Raw genomic sequence first — 21,914 nt, forward strand, 5'->3', positions numbered from 1 at the left:
TGGGTTCAATTCCCTAGTGCCCACATAAAGCCATATGCACAAAGTTGCACATGCATCTGGAGTTTGTCTGCAGTGGCCAGAGGCCCTGGTGTGCCCTTCCTTCCTCCCTCCTTCTCTCCCTTCCATCCCCCTCTGCTTGCAAATAAATAAAATAAAAAAGTTAATATAAAAACATTCTTGGTTGTCTATAATAATGAAAAGAATGACAATGGAGCAGTTGGATGGTCAGGAATGAATGTATCAAAAGTGAAGCAATTACTGTATCAAATGTCTACTTTGTTCCCAGCATTAGCCAAGTCAGTAGCTCTCGATATCTGTAACGATGAGATAACCTACAGAAGTTTAAAGTGTACTGATTCTTAGGTCTCATTCCTGGATACTGACTTACATGACCTAGAATATAACCTGGGCACTGAAAATTCTTAAAGCTTCCAAGTTGAGACAAATGCTAGAAATATAAAGGTAAAGGTAAAGTACATGATTTAGAATGAGGGATGATTTCAAATTCTTTAACATACCTCCCATTCTGTAATATTTCCTGTAAGTTCCCAATACCTATGGTTCAGACTTGGTCAAATTAATCAAGATGTTTCTGCCTTGAATTGTAGTGAATACATAAAACAACATGACTTTTTTTTTTTTTTTTTTTTTTTTTTTGGTTTTTCGAGGTAGGGTCTCACTCTGGTCCAGGCTGACCTGGAATTAACTCTGTAGTCTCAGGGTGGTCTTGAACTCACAGCGATCCTCCTACCTCTGCCTCCCGAGTGCTGGGATTAAAGGCGTGTGCCACCATGCCCGGCTTAAAACAACATGACTTTTAAAGAATATATTATACCTAGCAATTGGCAGTTGATCAGAATATGGACAATCTATCTTCTAGTAGAAAAAGCATCAATGTTGAAGTATATTATTACAATTTTGATCTGAACCAGTTTGGTTTTGTAGCTGTACATGAATTCCTATGCGAGCACTATTAACAAATTTTCTAATTTTACTTACTCTTTCTCATTCACAATATGCCAATGCATATACTTATTTTGTATCCATAGAATAGCATGTCAAACATCATAAAAGATTCTACAGCTCCAAATATGACTTTGGATACCTGGACCAAGGTTATCATAGCAATAGTACCTAATATTTACTGTATATACACTGAGTCACTGACCCTAATACTTCACTGGAATGATTCATTTAATCCATAGAAAGCTGATTTTTTAAAAAAAATTATTTATTTATTTGAGAGAGAGAAAGAGGGAGAGAGAGACAGAATGGCCATATCAGGGCTCTAGCCACTGCAAACGAACTCCAGGTGCATGGCCCACTTGTACATCTGGCTTACGTGGGTCCTGGAGAATCAAACTGGGATCCTTTGGCTTTGCAGGCAAACATCTTAACCACTAAGTCATCTCACCAGTCGAAAGCTAAATCATTTTTTATCCAATTTCATAGATGAAAAAATTTTACATATATGAAGTAATAGGCTCAAGGCCACAGAATTATTAAGTAGCAAAGAGGATGAAAGAAAAAGGAAAGAGAAGAATTTATTGATTCAATGAATATTTACCAAGAACTTATATGTGTAAGGCTGGGTCTGAGGTGAAGTGCTATTCCTCTACATGGATAGTTATAAATCTAGAGACAATGCCTCTGTCCTCAAGAAACTAGTAGGAGTATATAAACATCTTACACAATGCAGAAAGGGGTAAATATCCTAAGATTACAGCTGAAGTGCTATGACTGTTCAAAGAAGAAAGGTTACTTTCAGGTTGGGGAATGAAGAAAGGCTTCAAAAGGGGGGAGGGACAACCCTAAGCATTTGAAGACAGACTGAAGGAGACAGGGAGGGTTAAGCAAGACATGGAGGAAGAGAGTATGAATAGAACTTATCACAGAGCGTGCTGGAGGAAACCTGCAGACAGCAAAGCAGAAAGAAGTGGGAATGGGCACTGCAGCTAAAAGAAGCTGACAGACCTGAAAGCAACAGTGGAGACTGAACGCTGGCTACAACAGTGAAAGTGTGTGTACGTGCATGTGCACGCGCTTTCTTTTTGCTGCGTGTACTTGGCAGGGATCCAAAGCCAAGGAAGGGCTGGACGGCATGGGAAGTGCCAATTAAACTGTACAGATAAAACTATTTTAGAAAAAAATCAATGCAATGAAAAGTACAAGATGGACTTGATTCTAGAAAAAAAATATGCTGTGATAAACTTGTTAGGAAGGGTTAAGAGTCTTTACTGGCAGTGAAATTGAAAAGGAAAAAAGGGCTGGAGGAATAGCTCAGTGGTGAAGGTACTTGCCCAGAAAGGCTAAGGACCTGGGTTTGATTCCCCAGTGCCCACATAAAGCCAGATACATAAAGAGGTGTATGCATCTGAGGTTTTTTTTGCAGTAGCTAGAAGCCCTGGTGTGTCCATCTTCTCTGTCTGCCCATTTTCTCTGTCTCTTCCTCTTCTCTCTTGCAAATAAATAAACAAATAAGTAAATAAGAGTTTTGTTAGGTCAATATATGTGATATTACATGCCAAAATAAAATTTGGGGGGCTGAAGAGAAGGCTTAGCAGTTAAGGCGCTTACCTGCAAAGCCAAAGAACCCAGGTTTGATTCCCCAGGACCCATGTAAGCCAGATGCACAAAGTGGTGTATGCATCTGGAATTTGTTTATAGCAGCTGGAAGCCCTAATGTGCCCATTCTCTCTCTTTCTCTCTCTCTCTCTCTCTCTCTACTTGCCTATTTCTCTCTCTCTCAAATAAATACAAAAAAAAACTTCAAAAAAATTAAAATAAAATAAAATTTGAGGACTGAAGAGATGGTTTAGCAGTAGACACTTGCCTACAACCCAGGTTCAATTCCCAATACTGGTGTAAAGCCAAATGCAAAGTGGTACATACATCTGGAATTCGTGTGCAGCAGCTGGAAGCCCTAGCATGCCCATGCTGTCTGTCTTTTTTTTTCTATCTCTCTTTGCTTGCAAATATATAAAAATTCAAAATTAAAAAAATAAAATTTGGGGGGCTGGAGAGATGGCTTAGCAGTTAAGTGCTTGCCTATGAAGCCTAAGGACCCCGGTTCGAGGCTTGATTCCCCAGGACCCACATTAGCCAGATACACAACAGGGTGCACGCGTCTGGAGTTCGTTTGCAGTGGCCGGAGGCCCTGGCGCACCCATTCTCTCTGTCTCTCTCTATCTGCCTTTCTCTCTGTCTGTTGCTCTCAAATAAATAAATAAAAATGAACAAAAAAATTAAAAAATAAAATAAAAAATAAAATTTTATGGGTTGTGGAGATGGTCCAGTGGTTAAGGTGCTTACTTGCAAAGCCTCCTGGCCTTGGTTCAATTCCCTAGTACCCATGTAAAGCCAGATACATAAAGTGGCACGTGTGTCTGGAGTTCCTTTAGTGGCAAGAGGCCCTGGTGCACCCATTCTCTCCCCACTGAAGTAAATAAATAAAAATATAACAAAATATAATTTATTTTAAACCTAACAAAATGAACGTTCTTTCTAGTCCCTGCTCCCCTCTTAGCAGAGGGAGGGACAAAGTGGTACTGTGATAGACAAGCAGATGTGGCTTCTGCCTAAGGCACGTGATCAAATGTTCCCTGGCCCTTTGTTGTGATCACAGAACACATTCAGAATCTGATGAGCCATGCATGAGCTTGCACTCTGGGAAACACGCAGGCAAATATGTTGTGCAAACAACTGCACTAGCTTCGGGAAACCCATTTGTAAATCCTGAATTAAAAGTCAACAACCAGCCTGGCATGGTGGCACACTCCTTTAATCCCAGCACTTAGGAGGCAGAAATAGCAGGAGCACTGAGAGTTCAAGGCCACCCGGAGACTACACGGTGAATTCCAGGTCAGCCTGGGTTAGAGCAAGACCCTGCCTCAAAACACAACAGTAACAAAAAAGAGTCAACAACCTATTCCTAGGGGAGAGAGAAAGAGACAGAAGATAGTGTATTGTGGGGGGGGGGTATGTTGCATGTGGTGTACACACACGTGTGAGCAGATGTGTATGACCTGTGCACAGACGTGCGAAGACCAGAGGACACTGGACGTCCTCTTCTGCCTGATTTTCTGAAGACAGAGTCTCTCTCTGAACCTGGAGCTCACCACTAGGCTGACTGACCAGTGAGCAAGCCCAGTGACCCTACTGTCCCTGCCTGCGCCAGCACTGGCTCACAGGCATGCACAGCCACACTGGGCTTTGTACACGGGCACTGGGGCCTGATGTCAGGTCGTCATGCTTGCGCAGTTAGTGCTCTTATACGCTGAACCATCTCCCAGCCTGAGGTAATGTTTTCTGTTCTAAAAAAAAAAATTGTTGGGCTGGAGAGATGACTTAGTGGTTAAGCGCTTGCCTGTGAAGCCTAAGGACCCCGGTTCGAGGCTTGATTCCCCAGGACCCACGTTAGCCGGATGCACAAGGGGGCACACGCATCTGGAGTTCGTTTGCAGTGGCTGAAAGCCCTGGTGCACCCATTCTCTCTCTCTCCCTCTATCTGTCTTTCTCCCTGTGTCTGTCACTCTCAAATAAATAAATAAAATTGAAAAAAAATTGTTCATTTTTATTTATTTATTTGAGAGCGACACACAGTGAGAGAAACAGGCAGATAGAAAGAGACGGAGAGAGAGAGGGGATGGGCACGCCAGGGCCTCCAGCCACTGCAAACAAACTCCAAATGCATGTGTCCCCTTGTGCATCTGGCTAATGGGGATCCTGGAGAATTGAGTCTTGAACCGGGGTCCTTAGGCTTCAAAGGCAAGTGCTTAGCCACTAAGCCATCTCTCCAGCCCAATATTTTCATTAGTTACTGAAACCTGAAGTCATATTTATTTGCTACCAAATAAAAGTTTATTTTCATAACCCAATTTTGCATTTATTAAGTATGTGACCTTAAGCAAGTCCTTTAATTCCTTCATGCTGAGCTCCTTTAGGTCAGATAGGGTTATATTATCAATTTTATATGTGCTGTTACAAGAATTAAAGGAACCTTCTCATTGTTTACTCTAAAATTAGCTTGTTCTATTTTTATACTCATAGAACCCATCATTTTCTAAAGTTATTTTAGTTCTGTATTTGTTATAGTTATCCAGCCAATCTGATTTGGCATTAACGTGAGATTCCTTAGAGTATTTTGTTCTCCCCCCCCCACGACACACTGGTGTTTTCAGAGCCTGGCGCATCAATAATTAATTTTGTTGACAGTATGAAATCAGCTAATGTGCATCAGCTCTTAGCGTGGTATCTCAGTAACTTTTTATTATTACCATTATTGAACAGCTGTGAGGCTAATAAATATAATGCCCCTTACTTAAACCTATTAAAGTTTCCAGTAAAAGAAAATGAGACACTACAAAATGATGCTCAAGAAGATCATGGTACAAACATAAAGATAATCAAATAATGTGTGACCCAAGACAATTGTTCTTCATTCATTGTAGCCCAGAAGCCAAAAGTTTCAATACCCCTCCTACAGAACAACCAATAGAGTCCAGGAATAAACATCACATTCACATCCTTTTCAAAAAAGGGACCAATACAATTCCATGGAAGAAAAGAATAGTCTTTCCTACAAATGGTGTTGGGGTGACTAAATAGCCACATGCAAAAGTACAAAACTGAATGCTTTCTACTTTTTAAAAAAGGGTTTTTTATGGACTGGAGAGATGGTGTAGCGGTTAAGTGCTTGCTTGTGAAGCCTAAGGACCCAGGTTCAAGACTCAATTACCCAGGACCCACGTTAGCCAGATGCACAAAGGGGGCGCACGCGTCTGGAGTTCGTTCGCAGTGGCTAAAAGCCCTGGCATACCCATTCTCTCTCTCTCTGCCTCTTTCTCTCTGTCACTCTCAAATAAATGAATAAAAATCTAAAAAAAAATTTTTTTAAAGGGTTTTTTTTGTTTATTTTTATTCATTTGTTTGAGAGCGACAGACAAAGAGGCAGAGAATGGGTGTGTCAGGGCCTCCAGCCACTGCCAACGAACTCCAGATGCATGTTCCCCCTTGTGCATCTAGCTTACGTGGGTCCTGGGGAATCGAGCCTCAAACTGGGGTCCTTAGGCTTCACAGGCGAGTGCTTAATCACTCTCCTGCCCCAGAACCCTTTCTTCATACTTCATATATAATTAAATAAAAGTGAATCATAAACCTGGATGTATGTGCTGAAACCACAAACCTCCAAGAAGGAAACCTAAGACTAAAATTTTGTGAATTTTGGGTTAGAAAACAATTTCCTAGATATCAATGCTATTGAAGTAAGGTTTGCACTGCTGGTAGAAATCACCCAACCAAGAGCAGCTTCTGGGAAAAAGAGGTTTATTTAGGCTTACAGGCTTGAGGGGAAGCCCCATGATGGCAGGGGAAAACGATGGCATGAGCAGAGGGTGGACATCACCCCCTGGCCAACCTAAGGTGAACAATAACAACAGGAGAGTGTGCCAAACACTGGCATGGGGAACTGCCTATAATACCCATAAGTCCACTCCCAACAATACACTCCATCCAGGAGGCGTTAATTCTCCAATCTTCATCAGCCAGAAATCTAGCAGCCAGAACACCTAAGTTTATGGGGGACACCTGAATCAAACCACCACAAATACCAAAAGAGAAATGATTTTTTAAAAAAGGACTTAGGACGTGGGCTTCACCAAAATTAAAAGGTTTTCTTTCTTTCTTTCTATTTTTCCTTTTTTGATTTTTCGAGGTAGAGTCTCACTGTAGCCCAGGCTGACCTGGAATTCACTATGTAGTCTCAGGGTGGTCTCGAACTCATGGCGATCCTCCTACCTCTGCCTCCTGAGTGCTGGGATTAAAGGCGTGTGCCACCACACCAGGCTCAATTAAAAAGTTTTCATTAAAGTATAAGCAGTTTTTACACTATTACTACCTTCAGAGGGATAGATGAGTATAGTTTTGTTGTCAATCACATGGGCTCAGACGTCAGGTTTATTTCATTTCCAATAATTACAAGACGTTGTCTCGGGAGCACGCACACAATCAGGGTAGGCGGGCTGAGGTACTCTCTAGCTCCTGCCACTTTCCAATTCTGTGCACCACCCACTTCAACCTGAAATTTCCCAGCCAAACACTGGGCCCAGCCAGATTCTTCTGGACAGTTCTATTAAATAAGGTTTAGTGGTTAAGACACTTGTCTGCAAAGCCAGAGGACCCAGGTTTGATTCCCCAAGATCCATGTAAGCCAAAGGCACAAAGTGGTGCATTTGTCTGGAGTTCATTTGCAGCAGCTGGAGGCCCTAGTGTGCCATTCTCATTCTCTCTCTCCCTCTCTCTGCCTCCTCTCTCAAATAAATTAAAAAAAATAAATAAATTTAAAAGGCTTCTAAGTCTATGGAACAGTCATCAGACTTTAGCAACAAGCTGAAGCTGACTCAGTCCTCAGCCCCCAGCCCATGACAAAGGACCTTCAGAAAGTCTGAATGCCTCAATTTCTTGTTCAAAACTGGATTGGTGACGTCGAGCAGTCTGCAGGATCAAGGATTCTGGCTGTCTTCCACAGCTACCAGCACCTACTATGGTTGTTGAATTTGTGTGGGGTGATGTAGCACATGGCCTCATCCAAGTTTCTTATTGTGAGAGGACAACACATGGACTACGTGTTTGTGGCCAGATTCCTAGGCAGGAAATGAGGCTGGCTGACATGCCTGGCCAGCTCCAGAGGCGCAGAGGAGGCAGCAGGGACCACAGCCTCAGCCAGAGCGCGCATGGCCTGCAGCACCTGCCAGTTTCACATCGGCTGCTCCTGCCTGCATGCCCGGGGCCCCACTCCAGGGGGCCTGAGAGGACACAGCACCCCAGGTTCCTCTCACTCAGGCAGTCTATCAAGAACTTTGTATCTGGGCTGGAGAGATGGCTTAGCGGTTAAGCATTTGCCTGTGAAACCTAAGGACCCCGGTTCAAGGCTTGACTCCCCAGGACCCATGTTAGCCAGATGCACAAGGGGGCGCATGCACCTGGAGTTCGTGTTCAGTGGCTGGAGGCCTTAGCGTGCCCATTCTCTCTCCCTTTCTCTCTCTGCCTCTTTCTTTGTCACTCTCAAATAGATAAATAAAAATTTTAAAAAAGAACTTTGTATCTATACTCATCAGTGAAATTGGTCATAGTTTTCATTTTCTATTTTGCTTTATTTTACTTTTGTAGTTTTGGTTTCTTGAGGTAAGTTCCCACTCTAGCCCAGGCTGACCTAGAATTCATTATATTCACTGCAATCCTTCTACCTCTTCCTCCTGAGTGCTAGGATTAAAGGTGTGGCCGACTTCACCCAGCTACCTATTTTTAAATTTTTTTTTTTTAAAGTTTGTTTTTTGAGGCAGGATCTCCCTGTAGCTCAGGCTGTCCTGGATCTCACTCTATAAGCCCAGGATGGCCTTGAATTCACAGTGATCCTCCTACCTCTGCTTCTTGAGTGCTGGAATTAAAGGTCTGTGCCACCACACTGGGCTTTTTAAGTTTTTTATATTTTATTTATTTGAGAGAGACTGAGAAAAGACAAAAGATAGGTTAAAGAGGAAGATAGAGAGACTGGGTGTGCCAGGGCCACTAGCCGCTACAATAAACTCCAGATTCATGCACTACCTTCTGCATCTGGCTTTACATGGGTACTGGGGAATCAAACCTGGGTTCATAGGCTTTGCAGGCAAGTGCCTTAACTATTAAGCCATCTCTCCAGCCCTTATTTATTTATTTTTGTTTTTGAGGTAGGGTCTCAACTCTAGCTCAGGCTGGAATTCACTATGTAGTCTCAGGGTGGCCTCAAACTCACAGCGATCCTCCTACCTCTGCCTCCTGAGTGCTGGGACTAAAGGCATGCGCCACCACACCTGGCTTCCAGCCTTTATTTTTAACTTTTAATTTAATTTTGGAGACAGGTGCTCAGACTGCCCTAGAATTCTTTACTTGTAATAGACTAGAATAGCTTCAAAATCACAATACTCCTGCCTCAACTCCCTGTGTGTTAGAATTATAAGCATGTACCACCATGCCCTGCACTCAAATTTTACTTGTCTGGAAAGCCAAAGGACCTCGGTTCAATTCCCCAGGACTCATGTAAGCCAAATGCGCCAGGTGGCACACATGTCTGGAGTTTGTTTGCAGTGGCTGGAGGCCCTGGCATGCCCATTCTCTCTCTCTCTCAAATCAATAAATAAAATAAAAAGCTTTAAAAAAAATCTGCTTATTGAAAAAAAATTACTTAACAAATAAATGATGGCTGGGCATGGTGGCAAATGCCTTTAATCCTAGCACTCCGGAGGCTGAGATAGGAGGATCAAGGCTAGCCTGAGACTAATTCCAGGTCAGTCTGGACTAGAACAAGATCCTACTTTGAAAAATCAATACACACACACACACACACACACACACACACACTTTTAAAAACAATTGTCATCTCTTTAAAAAAAGGAACAAGGGGCTGGAGGGATGGCTTAGTGGTTAAGGTGTTTGCCTGCAATGCCAAAGGACCCAGGTTCAATTCTCCAGGACCCATTTAGCCAGATGCACAAGGGGGCGCATGCATCTGGAGTTAGTTTGCATCGGCTGGAGGCCCTGACACGACCATACTCTCTCTCCCCCCACCCCTTCCTTTCTCTGTCAAATAAAAAAAATATGTTTTAAAATAATAATAATTTAAAAAGGAACAAATTAATGGTATATTGGAAATTATCCTAAGTGACTTCAATTATTTTACTGCACATGGTGGGACATACCTTAAGGAAAAATTAAGAACTGGAAAGAAATTTTAGAGAGCATCTATGTCATAACCACTTTGAAGCATAAAATATAAGTGGGAGCTTATAATTAAACAAGTAAATCACCATCATGTTACTGGTAGTATAGATGAAGCATATACAAAGCACCATCAAGGGCAAGATGAACTGTCAAGTAAAAGACCTACCAATAAAAGTATAACACAATACTTTACCATACTTTATTTAAAAAATACTGCATTTTTATTTGCATGTAAAAATTCATATTTTATATAAGAGGTCTATTACGCTGAGATTTATCACTTTCACTTTTGAATATTTACAAAAAAAGGAAAATGAGAATAAAATAAAACTTAGGATACTCCTTAAACTTTCTTCATATTTAGAGTCATTCTCTTCTGAATCACACTGACCAATATAGTCCTCTGTGCCTCACAGGAACACTGTGGAGAGAGCGTTTCTGAAAACTGAACACCAGCCCATGTGCCAGCTTTATGATTATGTAAAGCTGTCTTACGTCTGACTCTCAATACCTAACTCATCTGACTGAACACCAGGCCCTCCTCATAACCAGTGGTTCTTAGTGGTTAAAGGAACACTACACATTAGTCTCCAAGATCTTCCTGCAAGTTGTCAAGCACCTATCTTGAAAGCTCTAACACCGGTTTAGTTGTTCACTCCAGTACAAGCAGTGAGCACTGTCAGAGCTGTTACTTGGCCATCTGCATTGTTAAAACACTATCATATGAAAAGAAATGTATCTAGGAATTGATGACATAAAGGAAATAAGTATCCACTACTTTACAACTTTAATGATTCCACATGTGTACCATCTCGTTTTCTCCTTAGTACTGTGTAAAGCTAGTTTATCTACGTTTTAAGAAAACAAAAGTCAGGGTTATATGAGTTATTAGTTAAGCAGTGAAACCAAGAAAGGAATTTCAGGTTGTTGGAACTTTCAAAAACTGATTTTCTTTCTCTTTACAGAACAGCAGAAATACTGAACTAATAAGCATCGAAACAGAGTTGGCAAACCAATATCTACAGGCAAATGTAACCAACCATGTATGGTCCAGGGGTTGAGAAACATTTTTACATTTTTGAAAGGTTAGTAGGAAAGAGACTAATGACATGTGAAAATTACATGATCAAAGGATGTAGCTTTTTTGGTATTCCAATTCAGACAAATTGTTACAGCAAACAATAACAAAGACAATTATGTAATATTCAAATTTCAGTTTCTACAAGTAAAATGTTGGGACACAGGTACATTAGCTTCCTTTACCCTACAACAATAGAGCTGAACAGGTGCAACCGATTCTCTATGATCTGTAATGCAAAGCCTAAGGTATGTATTTCCTCTGTGCCCCTTCAAAAGCATCACTACTCCCTGCCGTAAATGGCAGGTGCCACAAACATCAGCAAGCAGAGAAATGACAGGAGCCTGACTGAACAGGCAAAGTTCCAGGACTCATTTTAGGTGGATGTTGTATAAGCATCAAATCAAATTTTGCGAAAACCTTTACTTAACTGTGCTTCTTTAAAAAGGCACAAAGAAATACAAACAAGGGCCCTTGCACTCCAGGAACTCTTAATTTTATTGGCAAAACAATAAATTTGGATTGATTTACTATTGTGGTTTGAGTGTGAAATGTCCCTCACAGGCTCATGGGTTTGGACACTTGGTTCCAGCTAGCGGTGCTGTTGGGGAGGGTGTGAACCTTTCTGGAGGTAGTGGTTACTGGGGACAGGCCTTGAAGGTGCAGAGCTCTACACCACTTCCTCTTGGTCCTCTGCTTGCTGACTGGATGCAAAGGGACCAGCCAGCCCCCCACTCCTGGCTGCCATGCCTTCCCCACCATAATGGAAAGCATCCCTTGGAACTGTATTCAAAAGTAACCCTTCCTTCCTAAAGCTGCTTCTTGTCAGGCCACAGAAATGGGTAAAGTAACTAATACAGCCACCACAGAGAAGTTTGACACAATGAAAACTGTAAAACCAAGACATAACTTACAGGGTGGAAATGACAAAAAGTGTTAAAGGTGCTCAAATTCTGGAGAGAACACGAATGAGCTTGATCAGTCTCAAAGAGCTTCATGAGGATAGGGTCTGATGAAGTGAAGAAAAAGGGAGGTGTTGCAAATAAACAAACAAACTTGGCAGGGCTGGAGAGAAAGCTCAGCAGTTAAAGGCACTTGCTTTCAAAGCCTGCTGACCAGGGTGCAATTCCCCAGTATCCATGTAAAGGCAGATGTACAACATAACACATGCGTTTGGAGTATATTAACAGTGACAGGGAGCCCTGGCAAGTGCTCTATCTCTCTCCTTGCATAAAAATAATTTTTTTTGGGGGGGGAGCGGGTTTCAGCCCAGGCTGATTTGGAATTCAGTATGTAGTCTCAGGGTGGCCTCAAACTCAAGGCAATCCTCCCACCTCAGCCTCCAGAGTGCTGGGATTAAGGCGTGTGCCACCACGCCTGGCTTAATAAAAATAATTTTAAAAATAAAATAAACTTAGCAAATGGTATGTGCAAAAAGAAACAGCTGGTGGTTTGGGTGTGTAACTCAGCAGAAGGGAGCATAATTAGCATGCATGCAAACCTGGGCTCACTTGCCACAAAAAAATTAAACTGGGCAAATCTTGGGTATGGCTGTGAGGGACCTTGAATGCTCCCATTGAAAAAATGAACTGCAGGGTGGAGAGATGGCTTAGCAGTTAAGGCATTTGCCTGCAAAGCCAAAGGACTCAGGTTCGATTCCCCAGGACCCATGTTAGCCAGATGCACAAGGGGCGCACATGTGTCTGGATTCATTTGCAGTGGCTCGAAGCCCTGGTGTGCCCATTCTCTCTCTCTGCCTCTTTCTCTGTTAAATAAATAAATAAATAAAAATAAAATATTTGTAAAGGAATTTTTTTTTGTTTGTTTTTTTGTTTTTTTGTTTTTCGAGGTAGGGTCTCAATCTAGCTCAGGCTGACCTGGAATTCACTATGTAGTCTCAGGGTGGCCTTGAACTCATGGCGATCCTCCTTCCTACCTCTGCCTCCCAAGTGTTGGGATTAAAGGCGTGCGCCACCACGCCCGGCTAAGAATAAAATAGTTTTTAAAATGAACTGCTTGCACTAGTACCTGGAACTTCTGGCAGAGTCACCCATGAATAGGTAGCACCTCTTAGAAAATTAGCTTTTATTTACAGAATAAAAGATGGGTTGGCAAATAATTTTATAAAATAAAGCAACAAACATTTACTTTCTATAGTAATGAACTTGCTCTGAGTTGGGAAAATCAAAGAGGATAAGAGAAATTGTAAAATTAAAGTAATAGGAATGAATCTTTATAAGAAAGAGATCAGAATGATTGAGATGGGGAGGGGATATGATGGAGAATGGAATTTCAAAGGGGAAAGTGGGGGGGGGAGAGAGGGTATTACCATGTGATATTTTTTATAACCATGGAAAATGTTAATAAAAATTGAGAAAAAAATAAGTAAAATTTAGAAAAAAGAAAGAGAACATTCATAAATTTCAATCTCAAGTTTAAATTTTATAAACAAACTGGGCGTGGTGGCACACACCTTTAATCCCAGCACTTGGGAGGCAGAGGTAGGAGGATCACCATGAGTTTGAGGCCACCCTGAGACTACATAGTGAATTCCAGGTCAGCCTGGGCTACAGTGAGACCCTACCTCAAAAAAACAAAAACAAACAAAAAAAAAAAAAAGTTTTATAAACATTCACATTGGACATAAAACCAGGCGAAATAAAGTAGAAATTCTATTTTTCTATAAAGTATATCAAGCTTTCAGAAGTAAGGGACTATAGCTCTGGTTATGCCATCTTGGTGGAAGTGGTAGAGATAATAAGGTTGTCCTTATAAAACAAGGATAATCAGGTTCAAGACTTGGGTTAATTCGGTCAGTACTTAAGAAAGCACCAAAACCATTCAGACAAACAAAACAAAACCCTACCCTGAAGAAGCTCACAGTCTCGAGGAGCAGACAGTTGGACAGTAATTATAAGTGTTATATTCATACAGTGCCAAGGGAGCCTGGACCATACAGTGCTTGCCTATAATGTGATGTCTACTAAGAGATACTGACCAATATGAAGAAAACAACATCAACCAACTGCTTGCTAAGGCAAGAAGGAAGTAAGGGATTGTTTATCCTGAGAGAACAAGGACTAAGAAATAGAAGACACATATTTTTAAGTCAGTGTCTGAACTATAAGTAGGACTACTATATTTCCACATCTACCAGTTGCTCAGTGTGTTGTGAGGGCCACTGGTGAGTCATGACCCCCACAGCAGCAGTCCTAGTCAGTATTGTCACAACTCTCCAGAAGAGGGATTCTGCAGGGAAGACGAAGCACTGAAGTTTAATTACAGCCAGCTATTTAAATCAAGACTTCGCTGCTCTTAAAATGGCCTCATTAATCGTATTTTAGAGAACAGACGGAAAGGCAACCAAATAGCTGGCTGAGAGTCCTGGTAGGTCTTGAGTGCTCCTCACTAGTAATAAGGGCATTTTATGAAAGTAGAAGACATGAAGATTCTAAAAATTATGATTTTAATCGAGCTATAAAAAAAATCACCTGACCCAAATAGATATTACTGTATAGATGAAACACTTGTAGTTTCTGTTATGGATCAAGTAGGGCTTTAAATTCTCCAAGTGAAATATTTCTATTTTAAAGGTGGCTCAGAGATTTTTTTTTTTTTTTTTTTTGGTTTTTCGAGGTAGGGTCTCACTCTGGTCCAGGCTGACCTGGAAATAACTATATAGTCTCAGGGTGGCCTTGAACTCTCGGTGATCTTCCAACCTCTGCCTCCCAAGTGCTGGGATTAAAGGTGTGTGCCACCACATCCGGCTAAGATTTTTTTTTTCTTTAACTTGCCTATATCCATTTTCTATTACGGAGCTTGGATTTATACCCTATGTCTGACGCCAAAATGTTCTTTCTACTACACCATGATGGTTAGGACCCAGACAGAGAAAAGGAACTGATCACAGCTACATGGCTTATTGATGGCAAAAAGACAATTTCTACTTATACTTGGGAAAAGCCCATGGTTAAGGATGCATGTTAAGATGCCTCCTTTTTTGTAAAAGAACTCAATAGTAAACAACTCTAATCTTCTGGTATGATTTGAAGTGGTTGGACTTTTCTCCAGTCTCTTATTCAATCTTCAAAATATAATAGTAATATGTGCTTGAGATTAGGAGTCAATACTGCATTTGGAACATCTAAGAGTGAAATAAATGAGATTAACTTTTTTATTCTTTTGGTTTTTTGAGGTAGGGTCTTGCTCTAGCGTAGGCTGACCTGGAAGTCATTATGTTGTCTCAGGCTGGCCTCGAACTCAAAGCGATCCTCCTACCTCAGCCTCCCAAGTGCTGGATTAAAGGCATGTGCCAGCATGCCTAGCTGAGCTAACTTTTATTTATTTATTTATTTATTTATTTGAGAGTGACAGACACAGATAGAAAGACAGATAGAAGAGAGAGAGAGAATGGGCGCGCCAGGGCTTCCAGCCTCTGCAAACGAACTCCAGACGCGTGCGCCCCCTTGTGCATCTGGCTAACGTGGGACCTGGGGAACCGAGCCTCGAACCAGGGTCCTTAGGCTTCACAGGCAAGCACTAAACCGCTAAGCCATCTCTCCAGCCCTGAGCTAACTTTTATTGATACTATTAAGCAAAAGTTTCTTCTTGGGCTGGATAGATAGATGGCTTAGCAGCTAAGATACTTGCCTGCAAAGCCTAAGGACCTAGGTTCAACTCCCCAGAACCTATGTAAGTCAGATGCATATGGGGGCATATGCATCTGGAGTTCATTTGCAATGACTAGAGATCATGGAATGACCATTTTTCTCTCCCACATAAATAAATAAAAACAAAATATTTTCTAAAGCCCAGCTTAAGTAAGATCTTTTGCGCAATTCTCAAGGTATAATAATCTAACATTTCTTAAGACCATATATGGGGTTGGGAAGATTGCTCAATGGTTAAGGCACTTGGCTACATAGCCTAATGACCCTGGTTTGATCCCCCAGTAAAGCTAGACACACATAGATATGCATCCATCTGGAATCTGTTTGCAGTGGCTGGAGGCCCTGGCACCCCTTTTTGTCTGTGTGTATCTCTCTTCTCTGTCTGCTTGCAAATAAATATAAAAAAATATTTTTTTAAAAAAAAAGAGCTAATGTAGCCAGGCATACACCCTTAATCCCAGCACTCGGGAGGCAGAGGTAGGACGATGGCTGTGAATTCAAGGCCACCCTGAGAATAGAGTGATTCCAGGTCAGCCTGTACTAAAGTGAAACCCTAACTTGAAAATCAAAACAAAACAAAACAAAAAAGATGGGCTGGGGAAATGGCTCAGTGGTTAAGGCACTTGCCTGGGAAGCCCAAGGACCCAGCTTCGACTACCCCATTGCCCATGTAAGCCAGATGCACAAGGTCACACCTGTGTCTGGAGTTTGTTTTTGTGTGCATGCATACCAGGGCCTCTTGGAAATGAACTCCAGATGTATGTGCCACTTTTTGCATCTGGCTTTTTGTGGGTATAAGGGAATTGAACCCAGGCCAGCACAGCAGACTTTTCAAAAAATGTCTTACTGGTGAGCAACCTCCCTAGCCCCAGCAATGTTTTATAAATTAAATAATACCATGGCAGCTGAGCGTGGTGGTGCACATCTTTAATCCCACTACTTAGGAGGCAGAGGTGGGAGGACTGCTGTGACTTCAAGGCCACCCTGAGAATACAGAGTGATTCCAGGTCAGCCTGTACTAAAGTGAAACCCTAACTTGAAAATCAAAACAAAAAACAAAAAAGATGGGCTGGGGAAATGGCTCAGTGGTTAAGGCACTTGCCTAAAAAGCCTAGTGACCCAGATTTGATTCCCCAGTACCTACATAAAGCCAGATGCACAGAGTGGCACATGCAGCATGCATCTGGAGTTCATTTGCCGTGGCTAGAGGCCCTGGCATGACCATTCATGTTCTTTATCTCTCCTTCCCTCCCTCCTTGCAAATAAATAATTTTTTTAAAGATATGAAAAAAAAATCAAGTAAATAGGAGGAGAAATAAAGAATGTTTTGAAACTGACAGAAGAAAGATTTCACATATCAGAACTAAGAAAACATGAAATCCTAGGATCTCTGTAAAGCAATAAAATGTACAACTCAAAATATTAAGTATTCTAGGATGACAACTACAAATTCAAAAAACCAAATGTATTAGAGTGAAGCGATCCAGATCCTAGTCCTTTGAGACCTACCAATTAGCTTCAAAACATGCCTTACTATCAGGAATACTTGAGTCTCGGTTTCCACAATTATGAACAGGAAGTATTTCCCCTGCATCTGAGTTTACATTACGGAGCAAGAATAGAGCATTTGAGTCTCTGGTTCCTCAGCTATAAGATGTAGTGGTAAATGAGACTGTTTTTAAATTCTTTTCCAGCTTTGCGATTCAAGGAGAAAGAGAATATCTCCACTAGCATGACACTTAGATAAGGCTCGCTTATGTACCAATACAGAGACAGGAAAGAAAATTACAGGAAAACAAGTCACTTGAGGACCACATAAAATTCATCAACATCTATTCTTCTCTTCATAATACTATAACACAGAAACATTTTTATGAAGGGCATGGTAGTACACGCCTGTAAGCCCAGCACCCAGACTAAGATGGTAGAGGCAAGAGAATCAATTCCAGGTCAACCTGTATGCACATGAACACACTCAGACACGTTTTTTTGTTTGTTTGTTTTTCGAGGTAAGGTCTCATTCTAGCTGAGGCTGAACTAGGATTTATTTGAGAGAGAGAGAGAGGGAGAGAGAGAGCGCGTGCGCGCGCAAGAGGCAGAAAGAGAGAGAACGGGCATGCCAGGGCCACTAGCCTCTGCAAACAAACTGGAGATGCTTGCACCACTTAGTGTTTCTGGCGTACAAGGGTACAGGGAATTGAACCTGGGTCCTTAGGCTTCCCAGGCAAGTGCCTTAACTGTTAAGCCATCTCTCCTGTTTCCTGTTACTTTCTTTTTCTTTTCTTTTTTTTTTTTTTTTTTTTTTTTGGAAGCAGAATTTCACTCTATCTCAGGCTGACTTGGAACTCACTGTGCAGCCCACGCTGGCCTTGAACTCATGGTGATGCTCCTACTACCTCTTGAGTGCTGGAATTGAATGTGTGTGCTACAGCATCCAGTTTCTTTTTTTTTGTTTGTTTGGGTTTTTTTCAAGGTAGGGTCTCACTGTAGCTCAGGCTGACCTGGAGTTCACTATGTAGTCTCAGGGTGGCCTTGAACTCAACGCAATCCTCCTACCTCTGCCTCCCAAGTGCTGGAATTAAAGGCACACACCACCACAGCTGGCTGAAAGCTGACATTTTTATATATCTGTACAGAAGCATTTTTGTATGTTGAAAGAGCAAACTTTATTTTATTTTATCTTACTTTAAAGACACCAACTACACCAGGCATCATAGAATATGCCTTGCAATCCCAGCACATGGCATGTAAAACAGGATCATGAGCTCAAGGCTGGCCTTGGCTATACAGGAAGAGCATGTCTCACAAAAACAACAACAAAAAAGGCAGAAGTAACTGGGGAGGTTGTTCAGTAGTTAATGGTGCTTGCTTACAAAGCATGCCAAGCTAGGTTCAATTCCCCATTTCCCATGTAAATCCAGAAGCACAAAGAGGCACATGCATCTGGAGATCATTTGCAGTGGCAGGAGGCCCTGGCACACTCATTCTCTTTCTTTCTCTCTGTTCACAAATAAACATAAATAAAAATGTTTTTCGAAGGCAACACACACACACACACACACACACACACACACACATATAGAATTCTAGATTAATTTCTCAAATAATGCTATGGGACAGATTCCAAATCCTCTTAATTTATAATAGTTTGTAATCCAAACTGTCTTTCCAAACCAACCTTTACTTAAACCTCTTCTTTCTGTTATGCATCTATCAGTCTGTCATTCTGTTATGTGTCACAGGTTTTTCATCTCAATTTTTCACTATGCATCAGTCAGGGTACCATTTATTTGTCTGCCTGGCTTGTCCCAGACATCTTGCCACCCCTCAGCCATGCTGTTCTAATTGTAGGGTTCCCTTTTCATTCCTATGATCGACCTTCACAGTATTGGAGCTCCTCTCTTCATCTCCTTTTGATCAATTTTTGGACATATTTCTTCAAAATCCAAATGCATCTCCTTTCTAGTCATTTCCCCAGGAACCAACTCATCTCTAGAATCCAAACTACAGTACACACCCCTGTTTCTCTTTATAAGCAGCAAATCTCCAATTCCTGTCTGATTCTACAAGTATCCTCCAAGACCCAATGCCTATTCCCCAGTTCTGCTTTCCTGCAACTATCTCTAACATGTTCAGCTTATGCTTTTTTCCTACAGCTAATAATCTACCTATCTATAATAATCTAATAATTCTACAGCTCATAATCTGTCACAAAGCAGTCAAGGACCTAAAATTTCAAAGCTTTTTTAAACACAGCTCCAGATCTGGGCATGTGGCCCTGTGGCATTCCACTTGCCTAGTATGTGTATGGCCCTTGGTTCTATTTCAGCATTATAAAACTAAATAATGTTGAAAAAAAATTTAAAGCCACAAAATACATGGGGGGGGGCAGACAGACAGACTTTGCTCCCTTCCCAACAAACTGTTTTCCCCCATTTTATTGTAAGTGAATCTCCCCAGTGCTGTTCCAATTCTGAATCATACAGTCAGGACATAGCTTACCACAGCCCTATCTGCAAAGAAGCCATGGCCCAAATCTTCCTCTTTAATCGTCACAGATGTTTATCTTTGCAGTATTTCCCGTGTCAAGAGCCTGTTCCAACACTCAGCTCTCTCCCTAGTCACACCCCACCTATTCCCCTAGCTTCTCTACACATCCCTATTGCCCTTAACAGTATTTCTGAACACGTTCCCTACATCTCCTCGTGCCTATTCTCCAAGCTTTCTGGTTCTCCATCAAGTACTCTCCTAGCTCACCCCTTCACTCTTTGAACCCAACTCTTAGACTTCTGGTGATTCTCTCTGGAATCTTCCACTCTAGAGCTTTATCCCCTCCAGTTCTCTTCCCAATCCTGCCTTTGGGTGCTCACTTTTCTCCTCACCTTTTCTGACACCAGTTCTCAGTCGTCTTTAGTCCTGCCAACTCTTTCCTCACTTGTTCCCCTAATTACCTTCAACTTTCAGTCATTTTCCCCATCTCCCTCAAGTCTGTCTTGGCAGATCTCCCCCCATTCCCGTCACTGTTTTTTTTTTTTCTCTTTTCTCCAGCCTCATCCCTTCCAGAGTTGCTTCACCCATCCCTTAAAATCACCCTCTTGGTGACTCAATCTTTCTCTCCCATTCCAGTATCCTTTCAATAATCTAACTCCTTCGTTCTACAATTTCTACTGACTTAGCGGCGCCTTCCCTAGCCCTCCAATCTACCTTCTCCTCCATCTAAAACACCTCCAGGCTAAGGCCACTTATTTCCTACTGTCAGCCTCCCTCCCCGAGGCCCTCCGATCGTCCAGACACCATTCTCCCATGGCCTAGGCCTAGGCCTGGCCTCCAGGGAGACAGGCACAAGTCACGTACCCAATTCGCATCTTCGCTCCGCTCTGACTGCCCCCGCTGCTGGGGAGAGGAGGGCGCGAAGGCAGGCGGCCGAGGTGCATGCTCTTCTCCAGGGCCGACATCAAGGGGAGGCCGCACGTCGTCCAACGGCAGCTGAAGCTTTGTCCCACGTACGTGCAGGGGTCTACCGGCTCCGCAGCTCACTCCTGCAACGACGCCCAGTCGCCTCTGGACAGCACCCAAGCTCCCGGCAGCACCGCCCACCGCCCACGGGCTCAATTAAGCCCCGCCCCCTCACCGCCGCGCTTCCACCGGAAGTGCGCAGCAGCCTTTCCCACAAAGGATGCTGGGTAACGAAGTCCGCGGCGCCTTCGGACTCGCCGAAAGGAGAAGCGCTCCTCAAAAGGCAGTGCACGCTGGGCAATGGAGTCCGTAACTGGCATAGCCCTCTGCGCTTGCGCACCCGCTGGTGCTCCCGTTCAATCCCGCGGAGGTAAGGCCGCAAGGCATCCTGGGGGTTGTAGTCTATCGGCGGGAAAGGCGTCTTGGCGCCTTCCTTGGGCGCTGCTTTCCCGAGACTGTTAAAGGAAGAGCTGCTTCTTCCTGCCTCCCAGACTGCCCGGCGGTGCCCGTTGCCGGGGAACGCAGGCGCCGTGGGTAGGGATGGCGGGAGGGAACGGCTCAGGTGCTGGCATCCGCGTTGAGTTGGCTAGGAAAACCAACTCGGGCTCGCCATGAAACAACGGAGAGGCCCAGGGCCTGGGGGCGGCCGCGGGCGCAGGAAAAGAGGTAACCTTATCTGTCGAAGGTCAAAGAAAGTAGTACTGTGCGGGCTTAGTAGAGAAGAGGAAGGGATTCCATGAAGACCTCCAGCTAAGGCAAACAAAAAAGGATGAAGTTAAGAATAACCGGGAAACCGGAAAGTTAAAAGAGAGGATCTTTCAGAAAACTGAAAGAATAGCGCCTATGGGGCATGGTGAGGATTAAAGGTACGGATAGAACAAGAAGAAAAAAGAAACTGTATTTTTTCATAACAAAGGTTTTTTTAAAAAAGTATGTGTGCTAGTGGGATTTGGAGTAGGGGAAAAGTGCATGGGAACCTCCTGAAAGGTCTGTGTGATCAAAGAGTGTAGCAGCCAGAGAGCCTCCTTAGGTCAGTAAACCACGGAGAAACAAGCTGGCTCCAAGAGTCAGGAACGGGACCTGCAGGGAGAACAGTTACTCTAGGAATTAATCTTTTTGTCCAACCAGGCAAGCATGGGTTGATAGGAAGAAAATGAAGAAATAATGGAATAGCACTATAGAAAAGGATGTACTTACTCTACCATGTGCATATACAGAACACTCATGTATACACCTGCATATAATTTTATATTGCAGCTGATCTAGTTATTGGTCTTTTCTACACTACTGAGGGTAAAGATGGTGTTTGCTCTACAAGTTTGAAGATTCCAGTGTGTTTTCTTATGAAGCTTGACCACTCCCCAAAGGAAAAGTCAGAAAAGATGTATGTGTGTGTGTGTGTGTGTGTGTGAGTTTTGCCTGGAGTTTTGACATACACCTTTAATCCCAGCGCTTGG

General features: G+C 42.6%; 2 protein-coding genes across 4 annotated transcripts in view; one reads left to right on the forward strand and one right to left on the reverse strand.

Annotated features, from left to right (window-relative positions):
• Ppme1 (protein phosphatase methylesterase 1) overlaps positions 1–20,606 on the reverse strand; it is a 52,081-nt gene extending 31,475 nt beyond the window's left edge. Inside the window, exon 1 of the mRNA XM_004656279.2 lies at positions 20,356–20,606. Coding sequence (XP_004656336.1) covers positions 20,356–20,456 — 101 coding nt within the window. The 5' untranslated portion in view covers positions 20,457–20,606. The remainder of the gene's footprint in view (positions 1–20,355) is intronic.
• A 256-nt stretch (positions 20,607–20,862) lies between these two features.
• Positions 20,863–21,914, forward strand: part of C2cd3 (C2 domain containing 3 centriole elongation regulator) — a 115,021-nt gene continuing 113,969 nt past the window's right edge. For 2 of the 3 annotated variants that reach the window (XM_045145184.1, XM_045145187.1), the window contains exon 1: positions 20,863–21,123. In XM_045145184.1, the coding sequence (XP_045001119.1) occupies positions 21,069–21,123 (55 nt within the window). In that variant the 5' untranslated portion in view covers positions 20,863–21,068. Of the gene's footprint in view, positions 21,124–21,251; positions 21,324–21,914 lie in introns of those variants that run through there. The other variant, XM_045145186.1, reaches the window with a different exon arrangement.

Source organism: Jaculus jaculus, chromosome 3, assembly GCF_020740685.1.
Source record: "Jaculus jaculus isolate mJacJac1 chromosome 3, mJacJac1.mat.Y.cur, whole genome shotgun sequence".
Classification (NCBI taxonomy): Eukaryota; Metazoa; Chordata; class Mammalia; order Rodentia; family Dipodidae; genus Jaculus; species Jaculus jaculus.